Raw genomic sequence first — 12,745 nt, forward strand, 5'->3', positions numbered from 1 at the left:
ATTTTTTTCTAGGTTTCTGCCAGGCTGGTAAAGATTTGAGACTGGTTTCAATTTCCAATGAACATATTGAGGTACCATCAGGGTTTTTACTTGTTGGTGCAAAGTCACCAAATTTACCTGATCACCTTTTAGTGTGTGCTGTGGATAAAAGATTCCTGCCAGATGACAATGGGCGCAATGCCCTGCTGGGTAAGTGTCTGTGATTGCAGTAAGTGGATTCTTCTGTGGGCTACAATTAATAGTTAATCTATTTTTGCAGAGTGAGTTCAGCAGATCTTATTTCTGTTTTACATCTACAGTAATGCTGTGGTGGTGTATAACAAGATAGTAACTCAGACCTGGCTATGTTTGCTTTGGAAAGGTGCAGAGTGAACCAGTTCATTAGAAATGCTTCATCACCTTCTATCCATTAGTCCAAGGCTGAAGTTGTTGTCCAGTCAGTTCTGTTGCTGAACTGCACATCTGGTAACTGGACTAGTTGAACTGCTGCCTCTTCCTGTTTTAGCTTTCCAAATACTGACATGGACAGACTGTAGGTCTGTCAAGTGGAACTTTCAGGCTACTATATACATGCAAACGATGTGATGATAGTTTGGACTACAAACATTTATGAGATTTACCTCTTTGAGATAGGAATAATATTCTCCACTGTCTTTGAATAATAGCATGGGTTCTGGATTCTAACCTATGACTTTTTGCTATTATCACAATACAAATAAATATGAATGATTATAAATTGAATTTTTTTTATATGTGTAATCAGGTAATACTTGTGTTTGAATAATACTGTTTGCAGGATACTTCAGTTTCTTGTTTTTCATCTATTTAAAAGTCTAACTTCTGACATAAACATAGGTCCTTTATCTATTTATCTATTTTTATTGTAGCCTTTCTGATGGCCATTAGCCCTGTCCAAACCAACCCAAATAAGGAAGATCTGCAGTCATGTGAATGAATGAACTGAATATTAAAGTTATTGAAGTGGAATAGTTTTTATATTGAGAAAAGTGGTATATAATTGGAGGGAGAACTCTTTTTTTCAGGCACTCTCATGTTCCTATGTATTATTTTCTTAGTTAGTTAACAAAAAAATGCTGCATCATATATCTGTGTACCAGTGTGAGCTTTAAATAGCAAAAAGGAAATAATTGCATGTCTTCTGACAGTTTTCTTTCACAGACACTGAGGGATACGATGTGAACTCAGTTGTTATCTGAGACTGAGCAACTCTTCAAGGCGTTTGGGATGACAGTGTAGTGTGAAGGTGCATAATGTAATTCTATGTACAGTAATTTCTTTCCTCATGTGATCTTGCAGAGTTAGATTGGTCACAGTACATTTGACTAGTGATTGTAAAAGAATTAGGAGGGTTGTAAATCACCCATGTGTTGTCATTTTAAAGATAAAGACAGGAATGTTGTACCACTCAAGTCATTCAGTGCTAGCACTATTAACAGCTTAAGCTCCTTAGGCTGTTAGCAGAGAGGAAGTAGTGTATTTGTTAATTGCATGCTAAACAAGAACAGAAAAAGGCAACAGGAACATAACTGGGAGGGTTTTATGCTACCTGCATCCTCAGCTTGCTTATTTAATACATTTTAGTTTCCTGAAACCATTCAAATGCTTACTTTTGGCTGTTGTTACACACCTACACACCAGTGGATCACATTCTTTTGCCAAGAATTTTAGTATTCCGTAGGATGACTTTTATGTATTCTGTAGCAAGCTTAAGTAGGAAAGAACCTGCATACTTTAAGATCCAAAGTCTTCATCTGGGAGATGGAAATAAAATAATGTTCCTGGTCTCTAATCTAATGAAAAAACGTGAGGATTTTCATACACCGATGCAAGTCAAATCAGGGTAAGTAGAATTAGAAGCAGACATGAATAGTCTTGTGTTTCAGACATAGTGAGGTAAAAGACAGAACCATTCATTCCTTAAATTCTCTGTCTATTAGTTTAACACAGTGACCTCTGTCTTGTGATAGATTTAAGTTGAAAACATTTAATATGAAGAAGGGAATCTTATTTTATTGTCTTGCTTTTAAAGACAGGACAGAAAGCTTATTTTTGATCTACTGAGTTTAGGCTGCTCTTCAAACACGTTTGCCTTTTGAAACAATATGGCAAAGGGTCCCTTCAAGCCTTTCTAAGTTTAGAGGGAAGATGAATTGGATTCATTTTGCATTGAAATGAGCTGTCATCGTGAGCCAGAATATATCCCATGCTTTCGGTAAGACCTGTTGACGATACAGGCACATCGCTTGTAACATTCAACCCCATTGGTTTTGTTTATTTTCATGCTTTTTCTTTTCATATATGGGTTTTTGTAAGACAGCTGATACTCAGTACTGTAGATTTTTTTCCAAAACAACTTATTTGAAGGGAAAAGACCTTAATGAATTCCCAGCAGTTTCCTGATTTCTCATGATGTGTCTGTGTATGTTTGAGAAGGTGCCTGTGGAGCATACAAAAATTCCAGAAGAAAACAGGGAAATGTCTTAGTAGTTTCTGGGCCAACTTTTGACTTATGGTCTTGTTCCCATTAGGGGCTGTTGATGTGCCTCTGGGGCATGTGCCAATTTATCGGTAATAATTGATAATAAAAAGTTGTCCCACCGTCAAGTCATATGTGCTTGTGAATTGAAAGTCATTTATGCTGGAGGTTGTTTTGTTTCTTAGTCTTTAAGACTGACATATTATTCCACAGGAAAGAATCCCATTTTCTGGAAAAGACTATATTTTTGGCAGGCAAAATGTTCTCTGTGTCTGAGCATGTACCTCATATGATTCATTCTGTTCATCAAGCTAGATGACAGGTTTAACTAGCCTGCAAAAGAGATTCAGCTTTTTGCCTTTAGGAAGCTATTTCTTGGGTTTTATGTGACCTAAAACAAAGCTTAGATGGAGGCAGCACTTCTGTGATAGTGAGATATTTATTGTTTCCTAATAAAAGCAACCAACATGTACCATTCCCAAAGGTTTATTCCTCTTGTTTTTTTTCCCCAGTTTTCACTCTTAAGAGTGAGTCTCTCATGATAAACAAAGCAGCTATTCACCCATCATTTTCCTTCCCAAAAGACCAAACAGCTGCCCACTTTCCTAGCAGGGAATAAGAAATCCTTCTTTTTTTCAGTGGGTCCCTGAGGTCAGAATGACAGAGGAAAAGATTAGTTTGCTTTCATTGTAAGCTGTGTGTAAGATGAAAACATTGTAGAAAATGCTGTGGCTGCTTCCGTTAAAATGTGCAATGTTCTATTGGACTTTTGTAGTACTGGTGAGGTTTTGTACAATGGAGCTCTCCAGCCTGACTATATTGATTTAGTTTATTTTTTAATTTTAGAACTTCAGTCTTCAAATGCAATGGTACTGAGTAGGTGGGGAAAATGTGGAGCATTGTCAGTGTGTGTGTGCTTTTTCTTGTGAGTAGAACTGAAAAGACGAAATACCTTTGCTGAAAAGTTGGAAATACAATCATTCTTTGTTTAAGCAAGCTTTCAACTTTCCAAAGAAATATGAATATTAGTTAAAAGCCTGTTATTGTTTTAAAAGAGAAACAGGAAGAAAATTTCTTCCAATTTATGAAAGATTAGGTTATGAAATGTTAGATGGATATCCTTCCATCCTGAAGTCCTCTCTTTATGCCTAGCACAAGCTCACTGTTGATCCAAAGGAACCATTCTCCTAGTGAGAAGGTAGGTCAGGTTTCATACCCTTTTAGTCCAAGGTCCTTCTTCTGAGCACAAGGTCCCTGCCATGGAAGAGCTTTTTAAATTATCTGCGATCAGTCATCATGATGTGAGCAAATTCAAGCCAATGCATATGATAAAATAACAGATACAATCAAACACCTTCTGATTAAACAATCTTCAGAGGGTAACAGCCTTAAGTCATTACTGAACTGAGCTGGATGTGAACTGGTGACCTAAAGGTGAAAGGCTTTTAGCCCCTAAACTCCAGGCATTGATTTCTGATTCCCTTGTGAAATCAATCCCATGACATAGATATATTGAGTCACCTTATGTCTTGCCTGACTCCCCTGACCTTTGTCCTCTGTATAATGTATGGAAGAATATTTAATGCAAGCTTGTTTATGAAACAAGCTGTCCTCTCCATCAGCTGCTGCCTGGGGCCATGGCATGCGAACAGGGCATTCAGAGAAAGGAGGAGGATGAAATGTTTGGGTTCTCTGTGTTACTCAGTCTGCTACATAAAGTGCTATGGACAAGGTTGGCAGAGCCCTGCGATGGGTAACGATGGAACAGCATTTTATTATTGCATTCGAATTATAAGATCACGCTGTGTTCTGTCTGTGATGTCAGGGCTAAGCTGTATTAACGAAGCCATGGCTGTCATCAAAGAGAGTGTCGGGCAGAATGAATGGGATGAAAAATGGTGCTGGCAGGAGCCTGCAAGAAAGGACTCTTAGTCTGACTCAGAGGAGCTGGGGAAGCTTGAGGTGAAAGATGATTGTTTGATTTAAAAGGAAAACTAAAAAAAACTTCTAGAATGTTCTCCAAGGACTTTTCAAAACAAGTGGACAATTTAGATCTGTTTAATCTTTACTAGGCCTCACCTGTGTGCTCTATGTGGTATAAACTATTTTTCTAGCAGACCTCACAGAGTTAAAAATAGGTGATTAGGGCAAAAGGTTATTTCAGTTAGAACTTACTGCTAAATCTAGTTTAGGCAGATGATAATTTATGAAAGTTACCAGTAATGACTGATCTAAACTCCACATAAAAAGATTTTACGTCCACTGTACAACTTCTGTTGAACAAATGTTTCTACCTGTGGCTTTGGCAAGTTGCTGGGTGCTCCCGGCAGAATGATAAAACGTGTGCAAGTACTTCTGTGCCACCTTTGGAAATGGTCCCCTCATGCTTGTATTTGAAAACATGTAAAGGCTTGTAAGTGGCGACCAGGCAAAAATTGCAGTGCTGCTGCTCATGCTCAGTGTGCTGTCAAATGTATGGGAAGTTTTCATTTACAAGCAGAAGTGTTTTTAATGATTTCTTAGTCTGCATAAAATGCATGCAAACTCTACAGCTTTTGCCACATCCGTTCTAATTTTGTTTCCTTTTGTTGTTGCTTTTATTGCAGCTACTGAAGGCTCTGTGATGTTAGACAGATGCTTTTGTGCTGACTGATATAACACAGAGGATTCTGCAGAGTCATGACTTGTCCTCATTTTATGAGTCATAGTGACCTTTATCATCCTACAGACCAGGATCAGAGAGATAATAGGCAGCTTTCAATAGTTGTTAGCCACTTGTTCCCATGGATACCAGACCAATTTCCACATGAACTTAAGATTTTAATGAATTCTTCTGAGTCATTTGAAAACCAATAAAAGTGCTTGGGTTGTAAACCAAGCAACAGTTGTTTACAAAATGTTATATTTCAGTGCTTGTATTTTGCTGAAGGAATAAGATATTGACCATTAATTTGAAAAGTTAATTTGTTTGAAATATGTGATTGAAATAGTAATTTTCCTATAAGGCTTTTAATTTTATCTACCATACTATTGATCGTTTACTGCAGTTATTTATTCCCAATGTTTTTGACCATATGTTACGTGAAATATATTTCCTTTATTTTTGCCATCTTTCAATTGACTGAACACACTCTTCCCATTCCAATTCCTGTGATGACAAATAAAAACATTCATTAGATATAATTAAGAAAAAAGAAAACTTTATGCTTAAAGTCATGTGTGGGGAACAGAGAGGAAATTTCCCTGCAGAAGACTCTTCTAATTACACACTATAGGATTTCTTTGTAGATAGTAAGTATTTTCAGACGGTTGCATTGGTCTGGTGCAAAGTTAAAATTTCTTAGGAAATCCTTTGGAAAATGGACAAAAACAGTTGTTTAAGAATCAAAAGGCAAATATTCAACTGTGCCAGGAATGCCCTTTATTTACGACAATAATGACATCACCATCGCGAGCCCCTCTTTAAGGCTGACTGTGTATCTCAGAATGAGAGGAAATGGCAGCATCCCTGGAAATGCCCCATCAAGTCTGAGTACAATAAGCTTCTTTACGTGCAAGGACTATATCTCTGTTGTGTCTATAAAGCCACAGACACTTTGTTTCCGTAATCATAAATAGTTTAAACTGCTGTGAAGTGCTAACACAGTCCAGCCATAATTGGAGAAAGCTACTTTAAATTAATAGCCCAGGAATGCTTCAGTATTTTTTCATCTCTAAAAAAGCAGCTGTAATAGGAACTTGGTACTTAAATATACTTAGGCCTAATTAAATATAGTAGATTAAATATATTTAAGTTCTGGAGACTTAATTGCATGTTTTATTTCGACGAAAGCTGAAACAGAAGTGAAGCATATGCTTTCTGTGGTGTTGAATAGGGCTGGAGTTAAACATCTCTTTCAGCACTCTTCAGTCAGAAACTTCTTGGTTTAATGTTTCACAGGTAGGTAAAGATTGTGATCTTTTTGTGGTGGGAGAAAAATGAAAAATATGCCCTATTTTAATTGTTCTGTAAATGTGGGGCTCTGTTTTTGCAGTCTGGTAGCCAAGGTGCAACAGAGTGGACTTGATGTGTTTGGTTGGGGTTTTTTTTGGAGGAAAATGTTAATAAAAAGTTCACTCTGTGGACAAAAAAAAAGTAAAATACAGATTTTCTCCAGGAAAGGGTCATGTTTGGATGTTATTAATAGTGACCCACCTATCTCATTGGATTATATGCATTGTTTATTTTATCAGGCTTCTCCGGCAATTGTGTTGGCTGTGGCAAGAAGGGTTTCTGCTACTTTACAGAATTCTCAAATCACATTAATCTTAAACTGACCACTCAGCCCAAGAAACAGAAACACTTAAAGTATTATCTGGTCAGGAATGCACAGGGAGCTCTGACCAAAGGATCTGTAATCTGCTGGAAAGGGGCAGGTAAGATAATGAAGCTGTCTTCCTCAAGCTCTGGTTTTCATCATCCAAGCTTAGCTATCACAGGGACTGGTGTCTGTGTAAAACCTAAGACAGATCAGTTGAAAGAAAGGCTCTTTAAAGCTAGGTGATTACTACAGCAGCTGTAAAAAGTAATTGATTGACCTAATATGAGGATGGCATGTCTGAAGACATCCGTTCCTTCATTCCAAGTGCTGTAGCCTCCAAGTAATTCATGTGTGAAATTATCAAATCAAACGTGCAGACAAAGAGGAAATGCTGCTGTTGTCAGGGGATAAGAAGTTTCTTTTCTGTTAAGAGTTCAGAGGCCGGCAGCCTTCATCCAGCACCTGCTCAAGCACATTGTTCCAACTGCCAGAAAGTTCGGGTCTCTCGGGAAGCACCTCAAGTGAGCCACTGCCAGCAGCAAACCCAAGCGCTCCAGCTGGGACTCAGCAAACAGGTACTGCTTAGAAGGAAAGCACGCTGGGTTTCCACCTACTCTTACTCTTCTATGCATGGAAAGACCAACAAATAAACACGCTACCGCATAAAACAAAGCTAGTGGAATAGATTTAGACATATATTACAAATAAAGAAAGCAATCACGCTTTGAAGGTTTCTGGCTGTCCATTTTCCCCCCTCAGGTTTAGCTTAGCAAATAATAAAACAGATGTTCTGCAGCTTGATCATAGCTAAGGCAAACCTATTTTTTTTAAAAGCCATTATCTTAAAAGTTGCTGAGAATTATTTTATTACGTCCCTCCAGCTCTTGCTTGTCTGGTCACAGGTGACAAATGTTACAGGAACCAGTGTCATTTCAGCTTTTTCATCTGAGTCAGTCTATTTATGTTATGACCAGAATCCTCTTTACTGCAGGCATTATATGGGCGTCAGCTTAAAAGCTTCTGATTTTTTTCTTCTGCTGAGAAAAGTGGCTTTAAAGTTAAAAAAACCCCAAACTAATGATCAGTATCTGTAACATTTTTTTGTATTAAAAAGCCTTTCTGAAACATTTACTTTTCCATTAGCTTGACATAAGTGAGAGGTGGCGGATAATAGAGGCTAGAGTTGTCTCTTTGAGCTTCTTCATAATGAAAACAGCTCTTTAGTGTCTTGTGACTGTAAAGAAATTCACACAGGAGAACTGAGGCATGTCTATTGGTGGTTGTATTCTCTCTGTGGGATAGAAGCCTGTTAAACAGTTGTGATCTGGAATACCGGTACCCCTCCAGAACAAATAATTCTTGTCTTTATAATAGCAGATTGGATTGTTTTTCCCCCCGGAGGTTACATATATAAAACAACTACATTAATTACAAGCATATTAGGCTTGAGAAAATCTCTCTTTTTAATGCAGCGTAGTTTAAAAGAAGCTTGGAAAGAGGATGTCAAATTGGAATGGAAGTTTAGGAGATTTTTAGTAAATTTTAAAAAAAACTTCTCTCACTCTTTTAGGTGGTTCTTGAGTAAACTTCATGTAAGAGCTAGGGTCCACCTGAAAAGAAGCTAAAGGATCTGACATATGTATTTGATTGCAGAATCGAATTTTACCCAGGCACTCAGGAGTCATACAGCAGTAATCTGGTATGAGATCAGAAGTGGATTTGTTGTATTCAGCCATTGCATTCACTCTGAGCAGACCGCGACGGCTCTATTAAAGTAAATGATCAAGTGATCAGTTTACTATATCAGCTGGGGATCTTGACCTAGAAACGTTTCATCTAAATACTTTGGGTTTTTTCTTGCCAGCTGCAGCCATAGACCACATCCCTTCGACAGCAGCGTTCAGCTCAGCTGTTTATAATGGCAAGGAATCGCCTAAACAGCAGTTGGTGAAAAATAACCTGTCTGCTCTGACAAGACCTTCGGTGTTAGGTATTTGTATGGATTTGTTTAATAACCGTAAACTCTATATTCCGTGGGTACAATGGAAGCATGGAACAAATGATATCATGATCATAATTTCCTGTATGAATAGAAATGACTATTCCCTTCCAAGTCTTTTCTGACCATAACACTTTTTTTTCTGATTTAATTTTCAGAAAAGAAAATTCTTTTTATGTTTTCAGCCATAACTTTGTTGCAGCTCACATTATTAATTAGAAGTTTTTCTTTATATTTACAGTCCATTCATTTGATAGAAGTACAGACTCGATTCTGAATCCAGGTTCTTAAAGGTTCTTAAAGTCTGCAGCAATCTCACCAACAGGTTTTTTGAAGGGAATTAAGAAAGATTTCTAAGTAATCACTCATAGGGTGATTCCTGTGTTGCAGTTCACCTTGGGAAAGTGCACTAGGCTTTGACAACTGGCTCCAAATTAAGTCTGTCCTCACTGCACCATTATTATAATGACTTGTGTTAATTGTTTTCTGTCACAAACTGCATTCTGTGTCACTGGCTTGTTTAAGCAAGAAAGTTAGTCTTCATTATGGCTAGAAACATGCTATAGCTATTTCCGAGCAAGTCTTCCAAGTTTCCCTGCTGGCGTCACAGTCAAATCGTTTTTCTCTACCCATTCAGGTTATTGATCTCTTTCTTCCATGCAGCAACGTATTCTTGCCAATTCATTTCATGTGGTTTACTTTCACATATCACCATATCTGCAGGAAAGAGTACGGTATTTTCAAATAAAAAAATCTTTGCAATGCTGTCTCTTGTGACCTTTGTAACAAACGTGTGCCAGGAAACGCAATGCAAGCGGGAGTAGCACAAACGGCTAAATACTGCCCTCGCGTGGTGAGAACGTGAAGGACAACGTCATCTTTGAAGTCCTGTATGTTGGGTTCTTCTGCAAGGGAATAATAAGACTTTAGGTTTATTTATAATTTTAAATATATTTAGCAAAATTGCCCCCCCTTCTATATAAGATTCTTACTGTCTCTTAAATTTTATGTGGAACTAACCATTCTGCCAGGAGATAGAGCCCTGCCAGTGTGAAGTAGTGTTATGACCTCTGCATAGCCATGTCCAGAAATAGAAATAGCTCAATCCTGCAAGATGCTGAGCAATTTCTGGAGGACAGTTGAGTCTCAATAATTAGAAATACTTGATGTTAGTGAAAGCTCATCATTCTAGGAGTTTTCAGGATTGCACGAGAAGATTCAAGAAATCAATGAAAGAAAAATTCAAGAAATTAAACATATCAGGAGCTCCTGGAAAAACTGTGAGAAAGTTATGTTTTTATAGACAAAGGTGTTGGAACTACATGTGGATAGAAGTAAAGTGCAGAACTAATTTACTATGGGTTTACATGGAATAATGTAAAACCAAGGATGTTAACCATCAAGAAGTGGCAGAAATCCTTTAAATGGGAAAATGGTTGAAAAGAACTCAGATCTTCATTAATACTGCCCTGGAACCCTTGAGAATTTTATTTTGCAGTAAGTTCCATGAAACACTGTGTCATGTGTTCAGAAATAAAGGGAGCAAAATGCTCACAATGTTGACTTCAAAATATTAACACTTGTAAGCATTCCTATACATATCTCATTCTTACTGCATTATTCTTAATATGGGTAAACATTGGTGTAAAATAAGTGAAGTCAACCTAGATAATTAAGAGTTCTCTGCAGAAGGTTCCCAGAAATTTAAGCAGGACATAGCAAAGTAAAATAAAAACCATAAAAAATTATATTAATGGAGGACCCTGTCTACCACGGTACTTAATGCACACATTCAACCTATCAAAAAATATTGAATTACCATGCACAAAGCTGAATATGTTTTATTCTAATACCTTTCTGAAATGTTACTATTATTCAGGCACTTTAACAAATTCAGGGCCTCCAAAAAAGCGTCATAAAGGCTGGTCACCAGAATCTCCATCATCTACTGAAACTTGGAACTTGCAGCTCAATCCACAGGCACCAAACAGAATTAAAAATGGTAAGCTACATCCAAGGTACCATTACCCAAGGTAATGACAATGGTTGTTTCATTATTCTGAAAACAATGAGGGAAAAGAGGCAGTATTTTAAAGACGCATACTTCTGTTAGAGTTTTGAAAGGTGTTTGATACCTACATGCTTACCTACATTTAGGTGCCTCATTTACATTGATTTCTTTTTGAGGCTCTGAGTTTAAGTCTCATTAGGATCCAGTCATCAAGTCATTATTAATAAATCCCGACAGGTGCCTGTGTCTATCTTTAGAAATGGAAACACCTTGAGGATATTAAAATTAGTGTCATAACTCAGGTCAAAGTATCATCCTTGGTATCAATTATTTGTCACAGTGTTCATGACACTTGGACTTTGTAGTGCCATGTAGTAGTAGACTAGACACTCTAGTAGACTAGAGTGACAGGCAGCGAAATAAACCTGTTTGGCCCAAAATGTTTTCTTTTAATGTGTTATTGTATTGTTTAAATTAAAATTACCATAAAGAAGTTATGATTAGGCAAACATTGAATCTTAAATTTTTCTTTCTTGCTTTATAGAAGCAGCGAAACTAAGTATATCATACAGAACACGCAAAGCTTAACTATTTGTTCATTGATACCACACAAGTCTCTGTATTCTTGCATTCATACCCGGAACTGCTTGTTTATAAACAATTTAAAAATCTTTAGATGCATGGGTGATGTTCAAGGTTTCAAACAATATAATTAGTCCTCCAAGAAAGTTAGCATAATAGTCTGCGTTGTAGTAACACCTCATGAAATGTGTGATGTAACCATAAAAAGCATTTAATACTGATACCAAATATGGGTATGAGATGATGTTGAATAACTTCTCTCTGAGGAAATCATTTTAGACCTTACTCCAGTAATAATCTGTCTAAAATCTTAGATGGAGGAAGCCTATCATCTTTACCACATTCTGCTTTGGTGGGGCCAGCGTCATCTCCGATGGTGGGCTCGGGAGAACCTGTCTCAGTTCCTGACAACCTGTTGACGATCTGTAAAGCAAAGCCAGTTATTTTTAAAGGTAAAAACCCCACCCCCCAACAAGGCCTTAAATCTTTTTTGTAAGAGATGACGTAAATCTTGTAAAAGATACGTCCAACTGCTACACACTGTAAATTTTAAAAGGTTTTCTATTAAAGCTGTTTAATGCATACATGGGAAATTATGAAGTGAATGTGATCTGTACAAACACTGTTTATTTTGTAGGTCATGGAAACTTCCCATATCTTTGCGGGAACATTAATGATGTGATAGTGAGTCCTTTGTTGTACACCTGTTACAGAAATTCACAGTCTTTATCTAGAGCATATGAACAATATGGAGCCTCCACAATGCAGCCTATTTCAGAGGAAATGCAGCTCTTACTGACTGTCTACTACCTTGTCCAGCTAGGTAAGGTTATTTTACATCCAGATAGACTGCAATGAATATATTACATGCTGGCAAATGAGAAAGGGAATATTAGGGCAGGGCAATATTAAATATCAGTCTTAGGACATGTGATATTAAACAACTTCATGGTAATGAAACAAAACTAAATAATTAGTTCCTGAAGGCCAGACAGATTGAAATAGAATCATGTAAAGTTCATCTTCTCCTGTAAACTTGGACCTCAGCAACTAAAAGCAAAAAAAGGAAAAAAGCTGTAAATCACGCCTTTTGAATGTAATCTGTGGTTTAGAAGTTCTATTATGCTGAGACAGGCAACACTCAACCTCTTAAATATTTCTAATTACTGATACTCAGTTTTACTTGAGTATGTCAAAGGCACTTCAGAATGAAAAATTTGGTTCACATCTGCTAAAGGCAATAGTGTCACGCATGCATAAATTTGAAACATGATCATCTCTAAAAAAAGTACATGAAGAAAAAATTTGGTTTTAAAGTTTTAACTCAAAAGTTTTGTTTAGTTGTTTCATAATGC

The 12,745-nt window shown here is 37.1% G+C and overlaps 1 protein-coding gene across 1 annotated transcript in view; it reads left to right on the forward strand.

The window, feature by feature from the left end:
• GREB1 (growth regulating estrogen receptor binding 1) overlaps positions 1-12,745 on the forward strand; it is a 108,968-nt gene that overhangs the window by 54,781 nt on the left and 41,442 nt on the right. Inside the window, exons 4-10 of the mRNA XM_056343961.1 lie at positions 13-189; positions 6,731-6,913; positions 7,230-7,373; positions 8,663-8,788; positions 10,677-10,799; positions 11,705-11,842; positions 12,028-12,213. Coding sequence (XP_056199936.1) covers positions 13-189; positions 6,731-6,913; positions 7,230-7,373; positions 8,663-8,788; positions 10,677-10,799; positions 11,705-11,842; positions 12,028-12,213 — 1,077 coding nt within the window. The remainder of the gene's footprint in view (positions 1-12; positions 190-6,730; positions 6,914-7,229; positions 7,374-8,662; positions 8,789-10,676; positions 10,800-11,704; positions 11,843-12,027; positions 12,214-12,745) is intronic.

This window comes from Falco biarmicus, chromosome 6 (assembly GCF_023638135.1).
Source record: "Falco biarmicus isolate bFalBia1 chromosome 6, bFalBia1.pri, whole genome shotgun sequence".
Taxonomy (NCBI): Eukaryota; Metazoa; Chordata; class Aves; order Falconiformes; family Falconidae; genus Falco; species Falco biarmicus.